Raw genomic sequence first — 22,892 nt, 5'->3', positions numbered from 1 at the left:
ATCCCCTCCTTCTCACCCGTCTTCCTCGCCACCTCCATGCCCGGTAATCCATCCAAGCTCCAAGCGTTCTTGTACGCCCAGTATCTGTATCCCGTTAGTACCAGACATCCCCCAACAACCAAGTTGACCATGACCATAAAACCTACCTCTCCATATTCTCCGCACTCTTCCCCGCCTCAAACCTCTCCACCCTCTTCCGAAAATGATCATTCAACACCTCCCTCCTCTCCCTAAACTCCATAACCGGCACCGCAAACCCACAACTATCGCCCACCAGCTCCAACTTCACCACCACCACGCTTCTGGCACCGGGAATCACTTCGACTCCTTCCTTCTTCGTCCACTCTTCAAACTCCTTCGTCCCATTCTCCAACACCTTCCCCCGTCCAAACAATCTCACAATCCTAGGCGCCGCTTTGCCGAACTCACAGAACATGACCGTAATCCGCCCATTTCCCGGTTCGTAAAGGTGGGAAATCGTTTCCGAGCCGGAACCGGAGAGGTCTAGGTACCAGAATTGGGCTGGCTTGGTTGACCCCTCGGGAGAAGGGATGTAGCCTAAGGAGTTGATGTTGGGAAAGGTGCCTTTGGGGGAGACGTTGATGTGGCCTTGGGGAGAAAGGGGGGCGGTGGAGACGAAGAAGACGGGTTGGGAGAGGATCCAGGGGAGCAGAGAGGGGGGGAGGGAGGTGTGGAATTTGCCCATTTTGGCTGTTGAGGATCAGGTCGGATCTTGATTCGTGAGGTGGAAGTAAGCTCGGGCGTGAGATGTTGCTGGCCTTGGAGGATTCCACTCGATCGGGGACAGTCAAGGTCGATTTGTGTTGACGTTGGTGTTGCGGATTGTTGGGTTTTGACTTGATGGTTGAGGTGAGGATGGTGAGGATGAGGAAGAGTCATTAGTAGTCAGAGGTCGAATGCGGAGAGCCGATCGCGGAGGGGGATTGCAGCGGGTGCTACCGTCCCGAATCCGAATGGTCGAATCGGTTTTCATCCCATCACCGCAAGAAGGGGTCATTGGATGTGAGTCAGTGCCGCATCAAGCCGCTCTATTCGTTCGGACAGAGTCATCAAGAGGAAAATCTCGAGGTTGGGGCAATGCACAAGATCCGGGCACCTTCGCCCAATCTGGTTTCCCTGGATGAACTTGGTCAAGGTATCTTGTATTCTACGCTCCCATCTATCATCTATCATATAATCCAAATCTGTTGGTATCAAGCAGACATTACTATTACCACATTAACAGAAGCCTTGCCTGCTCCTGACAGTGTTTCTTCCATCTTTCCTTCTTTCACGTTCTTTATCCAACCTCCACCCAACCGATCACCGCTCACTTCCTTCCAACACCCCTCACCCTAAACACATAATACAACACCACCGCCACCACAATATCGAAAACGATATACGCCCAAACCAATCCCCAATTCCTCCATCTCTCATTCCAAAAGATGTCCACCCCCACCAAATACTGATCCGCCACGCTAAAAGCACAGTACCTACACGACTCAGTCGCATTGGGGTTCTGAAGCACTCCTTCCGCCTGCTGCATCATCGGCCCAAGATACTGCGCGCACGACATACCCTGCGGTGGGTTGAACGTCAGAGTCTCCTCGGCAGAACAAGTGACGGAGCGGTTGTGCAGCATGGTGCTGACAATACCCCCAATCCAGTAGGTAAACGGCGATACACGGTACATAAATGTCCAGAATCCTGGAAGAGCGATGCGGGTTTGCAAGACGCCGGAGAATATGGTGGACATCATCGTCAACAAGATGACGATACCGGAAGCAGCCTGGGCGTCGGGAAGGACGGCAATGGTCATGTGCGCAAAGGCGGAGGAGTATACAAAGAGCTGGATCATGTACAACAGCACCAAACCCTGACGGTCCGAATCCTGCACGCCAACCACGGGGTAGTAGAAGCATGCGTAGGTCAGGACGCCGCATAAAACTTGGTAGGGCATCTCGACAAACATGTTGGCAAAGAGGAACGCCTTCCAGGAATAAGTCTTGGAGGGACGTTCGCGCCCTTCATAGAGAGAACGCTGGGTGACGAAAAGAGGCTGAATCTGTTGTACCAGGGTGGTGAAGAGGGTGGTGATCATGAACACGGAGAAGACGACGTTACGCATGCCGGCTTGCGTGCTGTGGGGCTTGAAGAAGGTGAAGCCGACGAAGAGGCCAGACATGACACCCAACAAGAACTTGGCGATGATGTAGCCCGGCATGCGCCAGTATTGTTGGAAGATGCGTTCGGTTACGACCCAGAGCTGAGACGTGAAGGGCATGGCGAATTCGGAGGCGACGTAACCTGGATCCGTGGTTTGTGCGGACGGTGTGCCGGCAGTGGACGAGTGGATGTTGTCGAGTTCAGTCAGGACTTCTTGATACTCCGAGCTAGCCTTCCAGACCGACGGCCAGTTTTTCCCCTTGTTGTTGGTACCATCCGCCACAATCTCAAGCATGTACTCGGCTGGGTTCTCTTGGTCACCGCAGGGGCGGGCACCGTTGGATTCAAAGTATTCGAGGAGGGTCTTGGAGTTTTGTCCGATCTGGCCAAAGTAGACGGTCTTGCCACCGGGGGCGAGGAACAGGAGACGGTCGAATTGCTGAAAAAGGATGGCGTTCGGTTGGTGGATGGTGCAGAGGATGGCTTGACCGGCGTTGGCGAGCTTGCGGAGGAAGACGCAGATCGTCCAGGCAGATTGGGAATCCAATCCAGAGGTGGGCTCATCGAGGAAGAGAAGGAGCTTGGGTTTGGCAACGAGCTCAACGCCAATGGTGAGCAACTTGCGCTGTTCAACGTTGAGACCTTCGCCGGGCACACCGACGACGGCATCAGCGTAGTCTGCCATGCCGAGCATCTTGATAACCTTTTCCACGTAATCGTACTTTTCCTGCTTGCTGACGGTCTTGGGACGGCGGAGCATGGCACTGAAGCGAAGACTTTCCCTGACAGTTGCCGTCTCAAGGTGGAGGTCTATTGCCGTTAGCATGGTTCAAAGCATTTGGGATCAAGGGGGGCGGCCTACCCTGCTGCTGCACATAACCAGTCTGTCTCTGGAAATCCGCTCCAAATGGCGTCCCGTTAACCAACATATCACCTGTCACCACGCCCATCGTTGTCCGTTGAGCCAGCACGTTCAAAAGCGTTGTCTTTCCCGCACCACTAGCGCCCATCAGCGCCGTCAAGGTACCAGGCTTGACCCATCCATTAACATGATCCAACAACCGTCTCTGGCCGCCTTGGTAGTCAATGTCATACACCACGTCCTTCCAGGTGAAGATATCCGTTTGGGGATCGACCAGACTCTTGGGATCTAGCGGCGCCTCCTGCTGCAGCAGGCCACCATCACCAGACTTCTCAGCGTCCTTGGCCTTCTGCTGCAAGCGGGCGGGGACGTGGCCCCTCCGGAAGACCAAAGCCTCGGCGGTGCTGGTGTTGGATGAGTTGAGTTCCGTGGCCAGCAAGTAGATAAACAGGAAGCCGGCCAGGAAAGCCCAGAGGATGCCAAAGTTGCGCCAGACGTGCGCGTAGGTGTATCCGTAGGTGACCTTCATGTACATGTCACCCGAGACAGTCGCCCGACCAGCCACAGCACCGGTACTAGCACAGATCCAGGAATCCCCGATGCGATTCGGATAGGGCGGGACGATACTCGAGCAAGTAAACTCCCTCCCGTGGAACTCGTTGGCAATGAGGATCTCGAAGCCGTAGTAGATGGGGTTGATCCACCGAATCCAGCCAAACCAGGGTTTCATCTCCGGCACAGGGACAATGTAGCCCGTGTAGATGATCAGAGCGAGGACCAGCACGCCAGCTAAAGCAAGGGCTTGAGATACGGTTCTCGTACTGGCGGCGATGGTCCGGAAAAAGGCGCTCATGATAAAGGTCGACAGGTAGGAGACAATGAAGTACAGGAAGAATTGACCGGGTTCGCGGCGGAGACCAGCAAGGAAGTAGACCAGGATGTTGAAGATGGTGGCAGTCGCAAACTTGATGGGGATGTCTGCAACGATTCCGGCAGCGGCTTCGCAAGCGGGGTGATAGAAGGCGAAGGAGGCGTGCTTTTCCACCATGGGACGTTGAGCGTATAAAGAGTTGATCTCGGTGATGGCGGTCAGGGCATTGAGCAGGATGGCCATGAAAAGGACAGAGCCCTTGCCAGCGAAACCGGCGGTAGCGTCGGGGTTTCCATAGAAGATGGATCCGATGATCAGAGCGAGGACGAGGTTGGCAAACATCATGGTAAAGGTAGCGGTGCGGTCGCCCCAGATTCGTTGGTAGGCGCGGACGGTACATGCTTTGATTTGCATGGCAATGCTGTGAAGATGTGGTTAGCAGAGGACAAAAGATAGGGAAGGAATTCGAGGAAAGGGAGGCGTACGAGATGGTATAAGGTGACTTGGGCCTGACGTGCTTGGCCTGTCGACGTTCCTTTTGCTCACGAAGCTGGGCAATGGCTTCAGTCTTGCGCTCGCCACGGAACTCTTCCTCATAGTGCTCGATCTCTTCCTGCAAGGCCTTGTACTCGGGAGACTCTCGCCAGTAACGCTCAAACTCTTCAGCGGTACGAGGGACCTTGAGCTCCATGCCTTGACGGGGCTGTCTTTCGTGAGGGTTGGTGACGGCCGTCAAGAAGTCACCGGTGGTCTGACGAGGTGGGCAGTACCAGCCTTGCCGCTCAAAGAAGGACTTGGCCATGGACGCCGGACCAAAGTAGATCTGCCGACCTTCGTACAACACGGTGGCCTTGTCGAATTCGTCGTAGATGGCTTGACTGGCTTGGTAAATGGCGACAGCGTGGGCGTGGTTGCCCATGTTGGAGGACATGCGCAGGGCTTGAACGAACTTGAGAGCGCTGGACGAGTCAAGACCGCGGGTGCTGTTGTCCCAGGCACAGATAGGACTTCCCGCGAGGAACATCTCAGCGATACTGACACGCTTGCGTTCACCACCACTGACGCCCCGGATGAAGTCATCACCGACCTTGGTGTGGTAGGTGTGGCTGAGGCCAAAGATGGCCATGACGACCTTGGCCATGTAGCGACAGTACTCGGCCCTGGACATGTTCTCAATGCGGGTGGCAGGGGTGCGGACGGTTGCTGCGAACTCGAGGGTTTGGCCGACGGTGAGATGGGGAAAGTGCTTGTCGACCTCCTGGTTGTAGACGAGCTCGCCCTTGAACTCCTTGACCATTTGGTGCTGGGGAATGCCGTTGTAGTGGATGGAAGCCTTGTCGTCGAGATGAAGACCGTGAAGCTCTCCGCAGATGCTCTTCAGGAAAGTACTGCATCCGGATCCCGGGCGGCCAAGGACGACGAGGAGTTCACCACTCTTGAGAAGACCATTGAAGTCGTGGAGGATCTGCTTGGGCTTGGTCTTGCCGAACGAAAAGATCTCGCCAGGACGGAAGAGTGACATGAACACATCGCTGACGGAGGCCTGCAACTGAAGCTCGGAGCCGGTACCAAAGACGCTGAGGTTGCTGAAGGATACGCTCGGGTGGGCATCTTTGGCGTGGTCCTCGGGCTGAAGATGGGTGATGAAGTCCTTTACCCACTTGGACAAGTCGAAACGGTCGCTTTCAGGGTCGAGGACGGGGTCCAGGTGATGGTGGGCTGCGGGATGGGTGACTGATCGATGGCGAGACAGGGTGGTTGCAATCTTTTGGAGCTCTTCGGTATCGGCCCCTTCCATGAACGAGTGCAAGCCAGTCTGGTCATGAGCCGTGGCGGCACTCTGGATGTCGATGTCGGAAGATGCTGTGGTACTCGAAAGGACCTCTTTTTCAGGATGTGAGGCGGCGTCCCGGGGTGCTGGGGCACTTGGCTCGGCCATTGTGCTGCTGCTGAAGCTTCGGATTGGTCAATTATCGTGAGAATGTGGACATTGCAGTATCACTGAAGGATATATAAACAAAACACCATGGAATCCCACAACGACAACAACTGACGAGAGAAACTGAGGTCAAATACACTTGTAGCTGACGGCCCTGGCATCATCATCTGTCGGCATCAACCCGACGCTTGTCAGGCTCTTCCATGACCAACAGGGTTCATGTTCGCCGTGCCCCATCCAGCTCGCGTCCCGAAGGAAATTGGGTGAGACAATAGCGGACACTGGCCTGGCTTTGGGCGACTTTCAGCTTTCACATGCTTCCCACTGGCGGAGCAAACACCGTCGGGATGATTCCGACAAGTGGGATAACGAGATAACGAGAAGTAACGAGAAAATGTGGTGACCTGAAGACGACATGCGGAACAGTCCAGAAAGTGTGTCATTGACAGAACAATTGTGGAAGCATGAAAGGAACTGAATGGAATGGAACATGACGCCGTTGGTTTGGAAAATCGAACGAACTGGTGGTGCTGTGCCTCGGAGACATTCTTATCTTATCGCTGTCGGTCCTATCAGCCTTATCGGGCAGAGCGAGCCTACCTCTATGTGTTTACCGTCAGTACTAGCTTCTTCCTATATGCATATGCCAGAAGTTCGATTGCCCAGGCGTGCATGGCACCTTGAGGTCCAACTCCTGGCTGCAACACCGGAAGAAAGCATCCAACCCGCCGCGATCATCACGATTCACGGACAGACCGGAGCGCAGGGTCGCCCACACCGGCTTCCAATCTTTTTGCCATCTAACAATTGCCTGGCGCACCATACTATGATCCCTTCTAGTGTATAACTGTAATTCGATTCCCCCACAATGTTGTTCTCGACCCCCAATTCGCGGTCGCGCCGTCAATGGCTTGTCTCACTCGCCGCCATCGCCACCTCTCTAGTAACCAATATCCTCGCAGCCGAGATAGCTCCTCATGAGTTGCCGTCCTACCACTATGGCGCTCCCATTCGCGTTGAATGCATGAACCGCAGCTCGTAAGCTCTACGCCCCTTTCCGGTTATCCCTAACATGGGTTTTTTTCCATCTCTCTCCGTTCCATCGCATCCCTCCTACCCACGGGCTTCCCTCGCAACCCCTTTATCCTTTACCAGAACTTCTGCTAACCATTTCCGAATCCCACAGAGAAACCGGCGAACACATTGAAACCCCCGCCCACGAAATCCAATGGATCCCCTTCCCCATGTGCGAAGAAACCAAAGCCCCCCTCGAATTCAACTACGGCATCGAGACCGAGCAGAACTGCACCATCCCCATGATTGACGACCCCTTCTTCCACCTGCTCGAATTCTACATCCACTCCGACGCTCCCCTAGCCTGCCGCCTGCCAGCGCATCCTCCTCCACAAGTCGAGATCGTAGGCGAGAAGCCACATGTCACCGAATACATCCCCCTCGTGTTTGCGCTCGCCGGGACGCTGCAATTGTCCCATATGCACATCTCGACGCACATGAACGTGCTATTGCATTCCACGCCGAAACATCATTTGCACAAGAAGGATTCAGGGGTGTTGGATAGCGCTACGGCGTACTCTACGTCTCCCCTGACGCACATGGAGGGAAGTTCTACGAGGAGACTGGTGATTGGGGATCCCCTACCGCTGCAGTTCTCGGTCAGATGGTTCCCGACGCCTGAGCTGCCGAGAGTGGAAGGAAAGGTGGAGTGGCAGGGCATGGGAGGACATATCTACGCTAGCACCGTGTTCTACGCGCTGGTGTCGTTTGGAGCGGGCGTGTGTGTGAGCAGTGTTTGGTTCTTTGGAAGCGTATTGCCGCAGAGACTGAAGGGGAGGAGCTTGGGAGGCGCGACGCCTTTGGGGTATGGGATGGGCGTGGGTAATGGTTGGGGATATCAGCCTGGGAAGAGGGCGGATTGATGTGGTAGATGTCGATACGATAATGTAATGTTTCTTGGTTCTTGCGTTTGACTGGCCTGGAGAGAAGCAGTCCGCTGCCCGACGTCGAAGTTGTACGTCCTGCTGAAGAGTCTGGGCTGGTCTGCTGGCGCACACCTCGGTGTGGATTGCAAATGCCCTTCGGTGATAAAACTGCAGGGGTCAGGGGTAGCTTGGCCGTTTACGCCAACCGATTGGGCATCACTGTCAGCTTTTTTGGGAAATCTGGGGTCAACAATCTTGCTTCTCCCACTTGACAACCACCACCATCCATTCGTCAAGACCTGACAACGTTTGGTTATCGATCAACAAACAACATGGCTGTCTACAACGAATCCCGCCTGAACTACGTCTGGCTGGCGTGGTTCGCGCTGTCGATCCCCATCATTCTTTGTACGTCCCGGCCCCTCAGCTGCCCGAGACACAGACAACACACCTGCTAAACCTCCGAATCTCTCTTCTCTCCCATATGCTTCCCTCTCGTCCATGTCACTAACCCCATCCCAGTCATCGACGCCCTCCACTTCTACCCTTCCTCGTGGTACTCCTCCCCCTCCGCCCCGCTGCACATCTTCCACCTCGTCCGCCAAGACTACATCGCCCAATACAACGACCCCATAGTACAATGGTCTCCTGCCACCTCCGTCCCCGGCTCCCACGACTCCTGGATCGGCTTGTTTTTGTATCTCGAATTCGGCTTCACTTTACCCGTGGGGCTCTACGGATTCTTCAAGCTCGCTGTGAAAAGAAAGGGCACCACGGGACGGGATGAGCTGCTATTCTTGGTGTACGCCCTGGAGACGGCCTTGACTACGTTGGTGTGTATCTATGATGTGGGGTATTGGGATCCGGCGGTTTATAGTGAGGAGGTGAGGAGGACGATGATCTTGCAGTTCTTTGGGCCGTGGTTTTTGGTTCGTAAGTGGCCCCTTTCATTCCTGAGGATCGTAAAGATGCTGACAAGTGACAAAAACAGCCAGCATTATGGCTGTTGACATGGCCAGGAGGATCCTGGGGAGGATCAAGGTTGCTGATGAGGCTATGGAGGAGACGGAGAGGAGGAAGGTGCAGTAAACGGTTGGGCATGGAGCCACGGACACAACTAGCAAGTAATGCAGGTTGGTGCGAAACGCAGTCGCATATATAAGGGATTGTGAGAAACGACGCCGTGGTTCGACTTCATGCGGTTCTTGTTTCAAGTGAACCGAGGCACCATGCTATCCAGACATGGATGAGGTGCCTGTTATATGTCAATAAGCCTTTTGAATCATGCAGTAAATTAATTTTTGTCTAAACAGCGTTGAGCTGCACCGGGGTATCAATCTATAACACCGCCGCCTTCTTTTTGAGCAATTAGCTAGGTATACATCCATCCAAAAACGAAAATCCAACGTAAAACGCTTGTGTAAAAAGAAACTACAAGACATAGTGTATATGCCCGTTCCATCATTCCCTTTTCATATCCCATCCACTCCTCATCCATCGTTCGTGATCCGTAACGTACATCAATCCTTACATCCACAACCCTCTTCCCCTTAACCCATGATACCCGTTCCAATCTTCTTCCAGATACTCGTAGGCTCCTCGACCTCATCGATAATCTCCACATCCAGATCCAAAGATCCAGTAGTAAGATCCATATCCTTCGCAGCGACCGGCTTACACGCCGCGGCGCCGTGGACAATGAGTGTGAAGAGCTTGTGGCCCAGGTACATGACAGCGAAGAGGATTAGCGAGATGTACGCCACGAAAAAACCTTCGGTGCTCCAGGGCATGAACGCGGTGAAGCCTTGAGTCAGGGTGATCAAGACGCAGAAGAACAGGGCGTAGTAGGCGTAGTAAGGGGCGAGAGCGGCGGTATAAGGCAGCTTGGCGCGGGGGATGTTCTGCGCCTCAAGACCCTTCATAAAGCGGAGGTGGGCGATGAGAATGCCGGACCAGGCGATGAAGCCCGCGACGCCCGAAATGTTGAGAAGCCAGTTGAAGGCCTGGCTGCCGTTTTCAGAGAGGTTGAGGAAGCCGAGGAAACCGAACACGGAGGTGAAAATGACGGCAACCCAGGGGACGCCTTGTTTGGTGGTGAGCTTGAACCACTTGGGGGCCATGCCGTCGTTGGCGAGGGAGACGAGGATGCGAGAGCCCGAGTAGACGTTGGAGTTGGCGGCAGAGAGGACGACAGTAAGCAAAACAGCGTTAATGATGTCGGGTAGGACCTTGACACCGGCGAGCTGGGCAGCAATGACAAAGGGAGAGGCAGCCGCGGTGTAGCCGCTGTTGTTCAGGTCCTTGTTATCGTAGGGGATGAGGATGCCGATGAAGAAGACGGTCATGATGAAGAAGAGGAAGATACGGTAGAAGGTCATGCGGATCGCACGGGGGACGTTGCGGCGCGGATCTTCGGTCTCGCCAGCAGCGATGCCGACAAGCTCGGTGCCCTGGAAGGAGAAACCGGCCTGGATCATGACGGACCAGAAACCAACCCACTTGGCGACAGGGCGGCTAGGGTCAACAATGTAGGGAGCAAAAGCACCCGGTTCGTGCCAGTACTTGAAGCCAATGTAGCCCAGCTGACCGGCGCCGGCGTTGATGCAGATGCCGAAGATCAGGAAGCCGATGACGGTAATGACCTTGATGGAGGACATCCAAAATTCGGCCTCGCCGTACCAGGAAACGGGGAACATGTTGATGATGAAGATGACGACCCAGAAGATGGCGATGAAAATGCCGATGGACAGAGAGTCGTTCCAGTATTGAATGATCAGACCAGTAGCGACCAGCTCGAGCGCAAAGGTGATGGCCCAAGAGAACCAGTAGATCCACGACATGGAGAAACCGAGAGACCTGTCAACGAAGCGAGCCGCGTAGGTGGTGAAACCGCCGGTAACGGGGATGTAGGTGGCCATTTCGCCGAGGGACATCATGATGCTGTAAACGATGGAGGCGATAAAGCAGTAGGCGATGAGGATACCACCGGGGCCCGACTTGGCGAGGGCGCTGCCGGAACCGATGAAGAGACCAGTACCAATCGTACCACCTGTGCTATCAGTCAGTTTTTTCTCCTCAAGAAATTGCATCCCGGGTCACCTACCAATGGCAATCATTTGCAAATGGCGAGACTTGAGCCTGCGCTTCAGCTCGGGGCCGGCGTTCTGCTCGGCGAAGGACGGCGCATCGTCATCGACGGCGAACTGTTCCTTGGTAAACTCATTCTTGGTTGCGCTTCCGGGTGGCGTTCCGGCAGCGGAGGAGCCGGAGGAGGGACTCGCTGGCGCCGGCGGCGTACTTGCTCGCGCCGCCATGTTTCTTTATGTGTGTATATATGTCTCAAATCGCTTTTGTTCGAAGGTTGTCGGGCGGGGCGGTTGTGGTCTTTGCGCTTCTCTCCCTCGTGTTCGGTCGAACAAGGATGGAGCCAAAGATCGGACGAGAGGGAAAGCTTTGGTCTGACGAAGAGACGGCGAGGACCACGCGACCCTTCTACCAACTGCGTCTTTAAGGTTTCGGCCGGCGCAGAGATTGTGCAGGAGAAGTGGAATCGAGGAACGGGCGGGGAGGGCTTCTAGTGCGCGAGTCTGAATGGGCGAGAAGGTATGAGATCAGCAAAAAAGAATATTGTGAGAGGAGTCTGGGGTAGGTATTGACTCAGTTGTATAGCATTTTCCACTGGCTGTCTTGCCTCAGCTGTGTCGGAGATGTGACTCTGGAGAGGCAAGACGGGACTGGGCAAAGTGGAAGCGTGATACCGGTTCTAACCGGGTGGAGCCCGAGAAGAGTGTTATCAGGATCGGCGGGTGAGGCCAGGCCATCTGAATGGTGGACTTGCGGCCGGAGTTACGGGTTGTTATCTGGTGGGTTGTCAGAATGCGCCAAAACTTGGAGCTTCCGTAGTGGGAACAGCGACCGACATTACGGTTTCACTGTGTTCCCGAATGGGATTGGCGATGCCGTCTTTCGGAAGAGCAATGCGACGGGGCACGGGTCAGCAGCCACACACTCGATGCATAGACGACAGGCCGACCGAACCAACAAAGCAGAATTCTGGAAATTGGGCCGACGTTCGAGAACATGATGCCCCTGGTTTGATGTGGTTGAGTTCGTCTCATTGCGTCTCGTTGATGACACTCCATGTCACTCGATGCGTCTGAGCGCACTGCACACGCTATTGGGTTACAGCCCGCGTTCCCGTCTGAGGTTGCCTCGACAGCTTGGCCCCACAATTGACAGTCCTTGACAGTCCTTGACGGTCCATGCCGGCCCTTGTTCATCGCCTGACGGGCCACGGCGGAATGCGGGAGGGCCGTCTTGGCCGCCTTCAAAAGCAAATGAAGGTTGTCGAAAAAGCTCAAGGCCTTTCCCCGAACCAACAGATCTCAGGGCCTCCGGGGTTCAATCACGCAATGCGAGCGGCACACGACATTGGAGGCCTGTCTTCACGTGCGGGAGGCAGCACCAGGGGCACACAGCCACCCCCGCCTTTTTCCCATGACAAAAAGTTTTTTCTGGGCTGTGATTGGCCAATGGCGGCTGATCGTGCCGGTGGCACCGGCCGTGCGCCGTCATTCAGTTCGTCTTTTGTCTCGGTCTCATCCAATCGCTTGTCTCGACTGGATGCACTTCGGAAATGACACTTGCATGGGCAAAAGATAACAACTTCAACATCTCAGGCTTCTGATAATATATCATCAAACAACATTCGAACATCGTATCCTTCACCGACGGCAACAATGTCGACGATATTCCACATTGCCGATCCCCGAACGCCGCGCAGTGTGCCCGCTGGTGGCCCACCATTCGCCGTTCGCTGATTCTGCATTCTATTCACATCTTCACATCTTCACATCGGCACTGACTGTCTTGTCTTGTCAATCAAGAGCCTCAACTCTTGTCTTCCAATGCCCAGCGACGCTATTTAATGATCCCCTTGGCATCTCGGACTCCCCCATCCTCCCGTGTTGACCACGTCTGCAGGGTTGCGGACGACTTGATGTGTTTCGGTCGGATGCGATTTCCGAGGACCCACCTCACCTTCCTTTTCGCTACTGGCCGACGGTCGCGAACATTGTCTCGACAATCCAGAAGAGCCGATTGGAAGCGGGCGAAACACCAAAGATTGCGATTTTATACGACGTGGGACTTTGGATGCTTGGCTACAATTCCATTCACATGTGGACGCCAGCCAAGTGACTGCAACCTTAACACGAGTGTCAATAGCATGCCTTGAGTCTTTACACTTCCAGTCCGGCTACACTCAAGTGATGTGTGGCAACCGCGTTCCATTGTGGCCTTGATGCACGATATCTGAGGGGTCCAGCACACCGGTCTCCTCACGACGACATTGCAACCATTCGGCACGAAGAGCTTCCATCCTTTGACGAACGTGATACACATCCCACGTGGCTCTCGACCGTCACCAATGAATCACGACTGGATGATAAACAGGGCCCTGACTTTTACAATGGGCCACTGACCCGAGACATCGCACTCGAATCAAGGACCGAACAGCATCATGGACAGCACTTAGCGCTCAGAGGATAGCCCACCACGGTCACAACCATGGCTCGTTCCTCCAATTTGCCTTGGCCCGGAGACTATGGATGTCGCTGATCGGGCGTTGTGTGTGTAAAAGTTGGATTTCAAAAAGTGGTGATGTCATGGTATCCACCACTCACCACCATCGAGACTAGCATGGCGATATCAACATCGAAACCGATATAAAGACAGCAGTTGTGGTCTGGGAGGCATGATTGTTGTCTCGCTCTCCATCTCATCCTACACCAGATTCTACCATTATCACAGTCATGTCTTCAGTAAGTATGTCCTTCCTTCCCCTCCAGAATCCGCCCATACTTACCTCTACATATCACAGGACGACGCACCAGTTTACACACTCGCCGAGGGACGCCCCGTCCAGGACCCTTCGGCTGCCACTGTCCTCAGGGGTTCCAAGCCTCGTGGGGGAGCCCTCTCTCTACTCCAAGACACCCAGTTGATCGAAACCCTCGCACACTTCCCCCGAGAACGCATACCCGAACGTGTCGTCCACGCCAAGGCAGCCGGTGCCTGGGGAGAGTTTGAGTGCACGGAAGATGTCTCCGACTTTACGTCTGTTGACTTCCTCAACAAGGTCGGAAAGAAGACCAAGGTCCTGGCCCGTATCTCCACGGTAGCAGGCGAGAAGGGCTCTGCGGATACGATTCGTGATATCCGCGGTTTCGCTCTCAAGTTCTTCACCGAGGAGGGCAACTGGGACTTTGTCGGAAATGACCTGCCCGTCTTCTTCATCCGCGACCCCGTCAAGTTTCCCAGTCTCAACCGCTCCCACAAGCGTCACCCCCAGACCAACGTGCCCGACTCGACCATGTTCTGGGATTTCCACAACAACAACCAAGAAGGCGTCCACTGCTTGATGCAGCTCTTTGGCGGCCGTGGCATCCCCGCCTCTCTCCGCAATGTCAACGGCTTCGGCAACCACACCTACAAGTTCGGCAAGCCCGAGGACGGCACGTTCAAGTACGTCAAGATTCACCTCAAGCCCGACGCCGGCATCAAGAACCTCGAGTCCGACGAAGCCGTCCGCCTGGCCGGCGAAGAACCCGATTACCACATCAAAGACATGTACAACGCCATCGAGCGCGGCGACTACCCCACTTGGACCATGTACTTCCAGATCATGGATCCTAAGGACGCCGAAACCTACCGGTACAACATCTTTGATATTACGCAGACCTGGTCGCATCGGGATTATCCTCTCCGTCCCATCGGCAAACTCACGCTTAACAAGAACCCGGAAAACCACTTCCAGGATATCGAGCAAGCTGCGTTCTCCCCCTCCACCATGGTTCCTGGCATTGGCCCTAGCGCGGACCCCATGCTCCAGGCTAGGATGTTCTCCTACCCTGATGCCGCCCGCTACCGTGTCGGTCCCAACTACCAACAACTCCCCTGCAACCGCGCCTTGCACGTGTACTCCCCGGACCAGCGTGATGGCCCAATGCGGGTAGACGGCAACTACGGCGGCGACCCGAATTACGTCCGGTCTTCTTTCCGCCCCATGCGTCTCGGTCCTCCTGACGTCGCTCACGACGAGTGGACCGGTAAGGTCGCCTTGTTCTCCTCAGAAGTCACCGATCTCGATTTCGAGCAGCCGAGGGATCTATGGAAGATCTTCAAGGAGACCGGAGAAGACAAGCGGTTTGCCAAGAATGTGGCGGCGCACGTTGGCAAGGCGTTGCCGGAAGTGCAGAAAAAGACAATCGAGATGTTCAGTAGGGTTGATAAGGAGGTGGGAGAGGCTATCGAAAAAGAGTTGGATGAGCTTGAGAAGAACGGCGGTGCGGGCATTGAGCATGACAAGGCGCCGGTGAAGGGGAAGGGAATGAGGTGTAAGGAGGGTTCGAAAGATAGCAAGGAGTGAGTGGTGATGATGAGTGTACGACCTGCGAATAATGTTTGATGAAATAATGCAGCGCATTCTTTTTTGCTTCAGCTGTCTGCTGTTTTCTTGGTTCGCTGTCCCTTACGCGTGCTTTCTGCGAATGCTGGTCGTTCCTGCATCATAACGAAGTCTGTTCATGCCTTCTGCACCTTCCTTGCATGACACCACTGCACTACCTTGCGTCAATTGTCCCCGACCGGCATCCAGAACGTCTTTTCACATTCCCGCGGGGCATCCTAGCCCATTTGTCCTAATCTTTTGCTCGATCAATCAGTCAACCATCATGATGTATCGGTCAGTCCGTCTTCTCCCCTTTCATCTTTCCAGTGGGTTTATGCTGACGCTGCTTCCCGTCACAACTCCGTATGACCCCCTGATTCCACTCGCCAGTATCACGATCGAACGCACAGTCTGTCTCCCGACAACGGCCCGAGCCCTAACTCCCCATATCCTCGACAACCCGACGGTTAACGACGTTTAATGATCACTCTTATCGTCGTGGGGGTACCACGTTACACCATCCCGCCCCAACGCCCTCCGACTCTCCCAGACTCGCCGGGGTCGCGAATCGAGACACACAAGGCGACCTCTCAAAAGCCTGGACCGCATCCCACCGGCCGGCTAACGACATATAGACTATTGATAGCTCGATGCAGTGTTCTGCGCCAGGATGGCACATGATAGGCAAGGCTCGTCCCTCTCCCGTTGTGGCAGAGTTGGGGGCCAGTTGGTTCACGAAAACTTGATCGACGTCGCAGTTTGCTGTGCCCCCGGGTGCCACACAACGTGGGACACCGTTCACCTCTCACCAGGTGTTTCCATCGACACGGTCCTAACACGGTCCAAAATGCACAAAGGCTGTTCAGCTCGTCGTTCGCGGAGGGGAACTTGGCAGACACGAGAAGGTGGGAGAGGTTTGCATGCACGATTGCACGATGTCGAAATGAGGGGTGAGGGAATGCAAGGCATCCACGGCTATGGTTCTGTTTGCCTCATATGCCAGCCTTTCTAGGTAGGTATATCTTCCAAAGCGATCTGTCCACCTTTTGTCGGCTCTTCTGTGCTCGTTTCAGGTCTTGACCAGTCATCAACAACAGTGACCTGTCCCTGGGCTTGGCCGATCTGCTCGCCAGCCCCAGCACCCGTGGGCTTCCGGCAGTCCTTCGAAACCTTACACTGAGCAATCTACTTGTCGAAAACAACTGCGCAACGGCTTCACGAGTGCTCGCCGGTAACCAACATGCCATATCCGAGGCCAATGGATATCTTCCCGCCTTGCCATTCATGGGCGTCTACTCGTTGCTTCAGGATTGTGCGCCGGCCTCGGTGGATGTCTCGAATCTCACATATGGCCAAGCGATCGACTGGTTCGTCCGTCAGCAACAGTCTGATCCAAATGGTGCCTTGTCGCTACTGGAAGATTTGAGGGACTCGAAGGAATGCCATATCGACTTTTGCAACAACCTGCAGTGGGAGGGTAATCCTGATCTTTCAGGGATCGGTGTAAGTGCGCACAACTCCTGTTACCCCCGGACTCACACTCACGTATCTCTTCACAGGTCTACATCGTCTACCTTCTTCAAGCTGCCGTCACAGCCGTCTTCCTGCTTTCCCACGTCGTCTTCTACATCCAAGATCGACTCTATTCTCGACAACATCCCGAAAGGGCCGGCAAGCCCCGTCCAAGGACCATTCGCAAAGCGTTCGACCAATGCCTTGAGGCCTTCTGGATATCGACATACATCTTCACATTCGCCCTCGATATTGCCTCCCTCGCTCTCAACGTCGTCAACAAGGGGCAGGGGTCCGTTTACTCGGGCTACTTTAGCTTCTTGGGTGTACTGATCTCCGTTGCGGTCCTCATCTGCCTTTATCCCTGGTTTCCCGGCCGGCGAAAGTACCCAGTTCTTACCTTTGCGAGCATCTTTATCCTCTTCGTCTTTATGGCGATTACGAGCTTTACCTTTTTCACTCTGGAAGACCACCTGTCCTATTTTGAGGAGTTCTGCCTGAAAAGGGATTGTCGGTCCACACACCAGATCGAACATCTCCTCAATGTTACCCCTTGGGTTGTAGCAGGAATAACTGTCTTCTGGGGGATTGTCATATGGTTCATTCACATACTACGGAAACGGGACTCGGACGTCTTGAATGACTACAAGGTTGCTTCGGTCATCCATACACTGGGTGGCTTGCTTGTCGCGGCAAGTTTTGGCGTGATGTGGACTGCGCTTTTCTACTTTATCCATCTTCGGACACGCACCGCGGGACTAGCCGGAGATTCCTATTCTGAAAATGAATGGGGGTTTGGACAGATCTTGGCCTTGGTTGCCATGATGCCGCTGTTTGTGCAGTTCTTTGCCATATGCTTGGGTGAGTGTTACTGTCCGGGTATCTGCCATCCGGTTCGCATACCAACGCTAACGTTGATGTCTCCAGTCAATATCTTGGAACGATATAGCTCCCAACATCCAAAGTGGCACAAGCTCGTCAGTCCCACCGACCAGTCCGAGAAACGAAGAACCTGGCCAATCCGATCCCCGTCCGAATCCTCCGATACATTTGCCATCTTGAAACGGCCGACCCTACCAACGGTGGACGAAAAGCTTGAGGAAGAGTACGATAGGGACAATGCTGCCCAGCCGAGAACATACGCGACGATTCAACAGATGGACGTGATGTACATGGGGGATGATAAGCTGGGAGCCATGATGTATGGTCGGGATTTGGTATAGATTGATGGATCGAGTGGGGTGCTGGGATTGTATACAGCAAGTGTATGTTTTCCTCTGAAGCGTACAGCGGAGCATTATATCAAGCCGCATCTTCCCAGATCCCAATATGATATTTACCATTACAGAAATCATATACAGATAACTTTCACTTTCAGCTGCATTACTTCATACACCGGCTATGTCCGTTCTTTGGTCAGTTGACCTTGAGGTGATATCGCTCCGGATGTGGTGGTCAGCCAGGGGCTTGTATGGCGCCAACGGTGCTGATCTTTGTGCTGTGTTATTCGGTACCAGCCGGCTGGGTCATTTTTTTGACCAGATCCGTGCAGATACTGTCAGATTGGCACCACTACACAATCAGCCAACCTATGAATCTGACAGATACTAGGGCTGTGTGTTACACTGCTGCAAGGGATAAAGAACCAGCCACCCCTCAGGGATGTCAACTTGTCAACACTGCATCGAACCAAGTCAAAGGGCGTGTTTGGTTCAACCAACAAAATTTCAATCTGTTTTTAACAGGGGTAGAGGAGGGTACAAAGCGCCATCTGCAGCAACCGACAGGGATTTTGTACCATTTATCTTTCTTTTCTTTTTATTTTTTATTGCATAGTGGCGCCTGTATATGCTTAGTGGCGCTGGTAAGCGAAGCTATATGTTGGGGTGCAAATTATTATTGAGATTCTTTACAAAATGCCTCGTCTTTTATGCTATGAGACCGTGATTACCGTAACGAGTTCAATTTTGAACGTATTCACAAATAGAGACATCCTTCTAGTAGTTAGGAAGCCGTTCTATAAGATTATATAACGTTTATGTGATTCCTATATTGGGTAGTGGCGGTTATTAACCGTAAAGGTTTAAGGGGTAAAAAGGGGGATGTAAATAATAATATATTGCAATGATAGCTGGAATCGAGTAAATTGTAACAATAGTGCTTTTAAATGTATAAAAGCTATTATTACTAATAATAATAGCGAGTCGATATAAATCGAGGATTTCTGGTTAATTGAATGCCTAATCGAGTACCTAATCGAATAAAGTAGAGTCGAGTTGGTTGGGTATAAATATAGGTATTAATTCTATAATTTTATTGATTAGAATCCTCTATTACCAGTACCCTCATCTCTTCCCTCCATGGCTTATTACCTTGCCTTGCCTATTATGCCTCCTACTCGTTTATAGATCGCCAGCCTCGTTAATAACGATGTCGACAACGAGGTGTTTAGTTTAGATGAGCTCGTTTATAACGGCCGCCGTAATTATAAGATCTATTCCGAATTGAGAGAGTTTGGTTCTGTACCACCCAATTATCTTAATGCCTAGGAATATAATATTACGGCCGTATAGCCAGCGCTTCCTCTATACCCTCCTCCTTCTATATACTATTTCGTTGCTCCCTCGAAGGTAGATGGTTTAGATAACAGCGGCGACGGCCAGAAATATAGCCATTAGAAACGTAAAGATACGCTATTGAATAGGATCCATATTGGGGTATTTTGTTTTATTAAGTATTTATAATAAAAGATAAAATTCGAAAGGGGGTCATGCAAGGTATTAACTTCCAACCTAACACCTAACCTAACCTAACTCAATACCCCTATTAACCAATAAAATACTCTATTTTTATGCTCCAACCCATTAAGATAGAAACTAATAGAATAAATTATTACTATACTGAATTAAGAAATTAATAAAGCCTTATATAAGTATATACAAGCTATATATAGGGGAGGTACGGCCAAGAGCCTATTGTATTTAGTTTATAGGGGGGTTATAAGGGGGTTATAGGGGGTAAAGGGGGTCCGACGCCGGATCAATACTGATATTTGCAGTTTGTTGGCTGATAGGGATAATTTTCCCATACAAACTTTTGTTTTATTAGTTGAACCAAATACGCCCAAAGTGTCAAACTGTCAACCCACGGGATCGTTAATATGCCTTGCGTCTTGGCTTTGACAAGGGCAAGATACCTTTTATAGGTCCCACTTCCCCAGACCAACCTGCAACGGTTCATCTCTTTGCTTTCCACCTCACAACCAACGTTTGCTATCACGATTCTTAAGCAGTGCAAGACAGGCAGGTATGTTCAACAGACTGTTTTCTAGGATGTCAATTAGACTAACAAGACCTCCAGCCACCTACAATCGAATACAACCACTCAAAATGTCCGTCAACCGCACTTGCAACCACGATGCCCTCCCTGATCTCGAAGGCATCCCCGGTCTACCCATGGACCGCAGCGTTTTTGTTATTCCCAACTGGAACGAATCGTTCGTGGGCATGACAGATTGCTGCGCACCCAACGAGGTGCATATTAGTGGCCAGGACGGGTTTGAAGGATGCGTCTTGTGGTGCTTGATTCCAGACTCCCACCTCAAAGGAAAAGATATTGGCGATATGAGCTTATGTGTTAAGACAAAGGGTGGCTTTTCTTCGTTCATTAGTGGCGGGCAAGTAAAGGACAACGCGGCGAGTTCGAAGATGGGTAGGACGACATTGCTCGGGGTGGGAGTTTGGGCCTTGTTGGCCGTTGGACTGCTGGTTTGAGTTGGTATTGTGCGGTAGGCATGAGGTTGAGTATTTGGTGTGTGTAGTCGGGTGCAAACTTTGCACTCGCTTTCAAGCGGCAAAGTGCGCACATTGCATTCGATTAGAGAAGCCCGCACATTAGTGTATTTGAACGAGTACAAACTTTCTTTGCATCAAATTCATTCGACTATGACGGTTGCTTTCTTCTTTCATACCATTTCTTCTCCATGTTCCTCCTCCTATCCCAAATTCTTACGCTGGTTAACGTCCGGCCCATCACTCATTCAACTTTGGAATCATCTAGGAGCATCGGGATCTGAACATAAAGTATCACGAATCGCAAATCATCGCAACATAGACTGAATCAAAGTCGAGACAACATCAACACAGAACAAAGTCAACATCACAAGGATCACGGGCATCACAACATCAACACAAAAGAAAGTCAGCATCACAGGCGTCGGATCACAACATCACCACAGAATATCAAAAGGGTCGCACCACAACAAGTCAGCATCACATGTATATTGATTGCCTACTCGACGCTAGAGCTTAGCCCAACAGTATCTGGACTAGAACTCACGATTGACCGACTGGTTGCCCATGTTGAAGTTGAACATGGCTTTCCAGCCTTGTCAGCCTTATCAACCTTATCAGGTGGATTTCTTATCGTTCCCTACATGGGTCATGTATATAAGTTCGTGAACTTTACGTTTATTCCCTTCCTTTCTTTCTTTCTAATTAAGCCTTTTGCCTATCTTTGTCTTCGCTCCATATCTTCCACTTCAACAGCCCATGCCAGTGAAGACCTCAGATGCCCTCAAGCGCTCCAAGTTCTTCCGGACGTCACCCAGCGTCCTGGTCAGAGGGTCATGGTACTGAGTACCATGGCGATGGTTGTCTCTGACCTGGAGAGCCATATCCTTGGTGATGGGAAAACCATGCGTGGGTTGCATGTTAGTCACCAGATCAGGCCACGCCATCTTGGTGCGGACAGGAGGGAGTCCAGAGCGGTACTCGACGAGAAACTTCCAGTCCTCATGGCGCCTGTCTGCAGGAGATCTCTTTCTCTTCCTGCAGCCATCATAGTAGTGAGTCATTCTATTGCACAATGGGCAACCGGGAACGTCCCCTAACTTTGAACCATAACCACAGTCACGAATCTCGTGACTGTTGGCATCCTCACGCCCGTAGATCTGGCAGTGAGCGCAGGGCCGCGGCTGCGGCTCTGCAAGGACAAGCGGCTGACTGCGGTCTTCATCCTCGCTGTCATCATCCATCACACGCCTGTTGTACTTCGGGTACTGGATAGGAAGCATTCCAGTATTCGCAAACTGCACGGCGTATGGGTTCTTGGCAAATGGAGTGCCAGTGAACGACGAAGGAGAACCGAATCGGAACTGATCAGGAGGGCCAATACTCAACGGGCGGGAACCGCCTTGTACCGGAATTTCTTCCGTGACAACGGGAGCAGGTGACTCTTTGTCGGCGATATCAGCCGCAGTTGACTGTCCGTTGACGACAGTGGGCGTCTCTTCCTCGCTGGTCGGCGGCTCGTGGATCTGAACCCAGATATTGGCCAAGACACCGCCGGCCCCGCGAGCCTCTCTTTGAATCGTCTTTCTGAAAGCCTCAAAGCTGTCATCATCCAGTGCAATCTTGGCCACAAGCTGAAGCCCAGGTTTCTTGATCTGCCTTTCTGGGGCAATCCAGTTAACCGCAGAGTTGCCGCGGCCGATAAGCTCGAGGTGATCCTTGTGGTTTGGACCATTGTTCTTGAAGCAAACTTGATTGTGGGCTTGTTGGCTTAGCAAGCCCCCTTCGAATGGCAGCCGCTCGATTTGAGTCTGCTCTTGCGTCTCGTCATGGGTGTGGTGCGCAGCAGCATAGTCGCTGGGACCTCTTTTTCTCTTGAGTGCGGGCGCCGAGTGGTGGTCATGCGGGGCTCTGCCTCCGCCTTGCTCTACCATGGTTCTGTTTTGGAAAGACACGTTAGTGCAAGGGGGAATTCCAGCTTGAAAAGGGTCTGGCGTATTAGCTATGGTCTTGCGCGACGTTGTTACTCTTGCTGTTGAATGAAGTCCAGTCAGGGTGCCAAATGCCGTGGAGGGGTTGTTGTGCGCGGAAAAAAATGAGGAAAGCTCTGACCAAGGTGAGGACTGCAGGAGTTGACAGCATGTTGCTCATGCAAGTGGGTCCAATGGCAGTTTGTTAGCGTGTGTCCGCTATAAGCCTGTATATGGTGGCCTGCACTATCACTTACACATTCTTCTCTGCCCCGTCCCTATCCTTCGCTGCAGGCGCAAAGTTGATGCATGTACCTGGTTCCCAGCTCCGTTTGCCGTTTCCATTCCCTTTTCGTGTGGGTCCCACACCCTTCCTGTATTTTAGTCC

At 52.7% G+C, this 22,892-nt stretch overlaps 8 protein-coding genes across 8 annotated transcripts; 4 read left to right on the top strand and 4 right to left on the bottom strand.

Annotated features, from left to right (window-relative positions):
- Positions 1 to 12: 12 nt before the first annotated feature.
- Positions 13 to 5,841, bottom strand: B0H65DRAFT_512391 (ABC-2 type transporter-domain-containing protein; the record flags this gene model as incomplete). The annotated part of the gene is given in 6 exon segments (XM_062828569.1): positions 13 to 84; positions 191 to 414; positions 430 to 711; positions 1,501 to 2,979; positions 3,032 to 4,323; positions 4,388 to 5,841. The coding sequence occupies 6 exon segments, from the start codon at positions 5,839 to 5,841 to the stop codon at positions 13 to 15; spliced, it is 4,803 nt and encodes a 1,600-aa protein (XP_062678040.1).
- A 640-nt stretch (positions 5,842 to 6,481) lies between these two features.
- Positions 6,482 to 9,051, top strand: B0H65DRAFT_502782 (uncharacterized protein). The gene is made up of 5 exons (XM_062827862.1): positions 6,482 to 6,879; positions 7,028 to 7,737; positions 8,079 to 8,189; positions 8,304 to 8,714; positions 8,773 to 9,051. The coding sequence occupies exons 1-5, from the start codon at positions 6,710 to 6,712 to the stop codon at positions 8,868 to 8,870; spliced, it is 1,500 nt and encodes a 499-aa protein (XP_062678039.1). The 5' UTR covers positions 6,482 to 6,709; the 3' UTR covers positions 8,871 to 9,051.
- A 55-nt stretch (positions 9,052 to 9,106) lies between these two features.
- B0H65DRAFT_327551 (amino acid permease-domain-containing protein) lies at positions 9,107 to 11,574 on the bottom strand. The gene is made up of 3 exons (XM_062823487.1): positions 11,439 to 11,574; positions 10,885 to 11,368; positions 9,107 to 10,830 (listed from the first exon to the last, which is right to left on the bottom strand). Exons 2-3 carry the CDS (start codon positions 11,093 to 11,095, stop codon positions 9,332 to 9,334), a joined length of 1,710 nt encoding a protein of 569 aa, XP_062678038.1. The 5' UTR covers positions 11,096 to 11,368; positions 11,439 to 11,574; the 3' UTR covers positions 9,107 to 9,331.
- Positions 11,575 to 13,276: 1,702 nt separating this feature from the next.
- Positions 13,277 to 15,285, top strand: B0H65DRAFT_327548 (catalase-like domain-containing protein). Its single transcript, XM_062823486.1, has one exon. It carries the CDS (start codon positions 13,537 to 13,539, stop codon positions 15,208 to 15,210), a length of 1,674 nt encoding a protein of 557 aa, XP_062678037.1. The 5' UTR covers positions 13,277 to 13,536; the 3' UTR covers positions 15,211 to 15,285.
- A 675-nt stretch (positions 15,286 to 15,960) lies between these two features.
- Positions 15,961 to 18,106, top strand: B0H65DRAFT_327515 (uncharacterized protein). The gene is made up of 3 exons (XM_062823484.1): positions 15,961 to 16,243; positions 16,329 to 16,734; positions 16,791 to 18,106. The coding sequence occupies exons 1-3, from the start codon at positions 16,209 to 16,211 to the stop codon at positions 17,964 to 17,966; spliced, it is 1,617 nt and encodes a 538-aa protein (XP_062678036.1). The 5' UTR covers positions 15,961 to 16,208; the 3' UTR covers positions 17,967 to 18,106.
- Positions 18,107 to 19,849: 1,743 nt separating this feature from the next.
- Positions 19,850 to 20,711, top strand: B0H65DRAFT_479477 (uncharacterized protein). The gene is made up of 2 exons (XM_062827530.1): positions 19,850 to 20,045; positions 20,104 to 20,711. Exon 2 carries the CDS (start codon positions 20,133 to 20,135, stop codon positions 20,514 to 20,516), a length of 384 nt encoding a protein of 127 aa, XP_062678035.1. The 5' UTR covers positions 19,850 to 20,045; positions 20,104 to 20,132; the 3' UTR covers positions 20,517 to 20,711.
- Positions 20,712 to 21,198: 487 nt separating this feature from the next.
- B0H65DRAFT_479475 (uncharacterized protein) lies at positions 21,199 to 21,815 on the bottom strand. Its single transcript, XM_062827529.1, has one exon. The coding sequence runs from the start codon at positions 21,776 to 21,778 to the stop codon at positions 21,284 to 21,286; it is 495 nt and encodes a 164-aa protein (XP_062678034.1). The 5' UTR covers positions 21,779 to 21,815; the 3' UTR covers positions 21,199 to 21,283.
- Positions 21,810 to 22,605, bottom strand: B0H65DRAFT_502767 (uncharacterized protein; the record flags this gene model as incomplete). Its single annotated transcript, XM_062827861.1, has 1 exon — positions 21,810 to 22,605. A coding segment is annotated over exon 1 (657 nt), but the record flags the coding sequence as incomplete, so codon positions are not given.
- Between the last annotated feature and the right edge of the window lie 287 nt (positions 22,606 to 22,892).

This window comes from Neurospora tetraspora (assembly GCF_033439725.1).
Source record: "Neurospora tetraspora strain CBS 560.94 chromosome Unknown B0H65scaffold_8, whole genome shotgun sequence".
NCBI lineage: Eukaryota > Fungi > Ascomycota > Sordariomycetes > Sordariales > Sordariaceae > Neurospora > Neurospora tetraspora.
Note: the sequence above shows the minus strand (reverse complement) of the source record. Positions and strands in the feature narration are given on the sequence as shown.

Coding starts and splice junctions, on each gene's coding strand:
- B0H65DRAFT_502782 (XM_062827862.1), top strand. CDS start 6,710: ATGTTGTTCTCGACCCCCAATTCGCGGTCGCGCCGTCAATGGCTTGTC. Junction 7,738..8,078: donor GGGGTATGGGATGGGCGTGG/GTAATGGTTGGG, acceptor CCATTCGTCAAG/ACCTGACAACGTTTGGTTAT. Junction 8,715..8,772: donor TGGGCCGTGGTTTTTGGTTC/GTAAGTGGCCCC, acceptor TGACAAAAACAG/CCAGCATTATGGCTGTTGAC.
- B0H65DRAFT_327551 (XM_062823487.1), bottom strand. CDS start 11,095: ATGGCGGCGCGAGCAAGTACGCCGCCGGCGCCAGCGAGTCCCTCCTCC. Junction 10,831..10,884: donor TTTGCAAATGATTGCCATTG/GTAGGTGACCCG, acceptor CTGATAGCACAG/GTGGTACGATTGGTACTGGT.
- B0H65DRAFT_327548 (XM_062823486.1), top strand. CDS start 13,537: ATGATTGTTGTCTCGCTCTCCATCTCATCCTACACCAGATTCTACCAT.
- B0H65DRAFT_327515 (XM_062823484.1), top strand. CDS start 16,209: ATGGTTCTGTTTGCCTCATATGCCAGCCTTTCTAG. Junction 16,244..16,328: donor TCATATGCCAGCCTTTCTAG/GTAGGTATATCT, acceptor CATCAACAACAG/TGACCTGTCCCTGGGCTTGG. Junction 16,735..16,790: donor CTGATCTTTCAGGGATCGGT/GTAAGTGCGCAC, acceptor ATCTCTTCACAG/GTCTACATCGTCTACCTTCT.
- B0H65DRAFT_479477 (XM_062827530.1), top strand. CDS start 20,133: ATGTCCGTCAACCGCACTTGCAACCACGATGCCCTCCCTGATCTCGAA.
- B0H65DRAFT_479475 (XM_062827529.1), bottom strand. CDS start 21,778: ATGGATGATGACAGCGAGGATGAAGACCGCAGTCAGCCGCTTGTCCTT.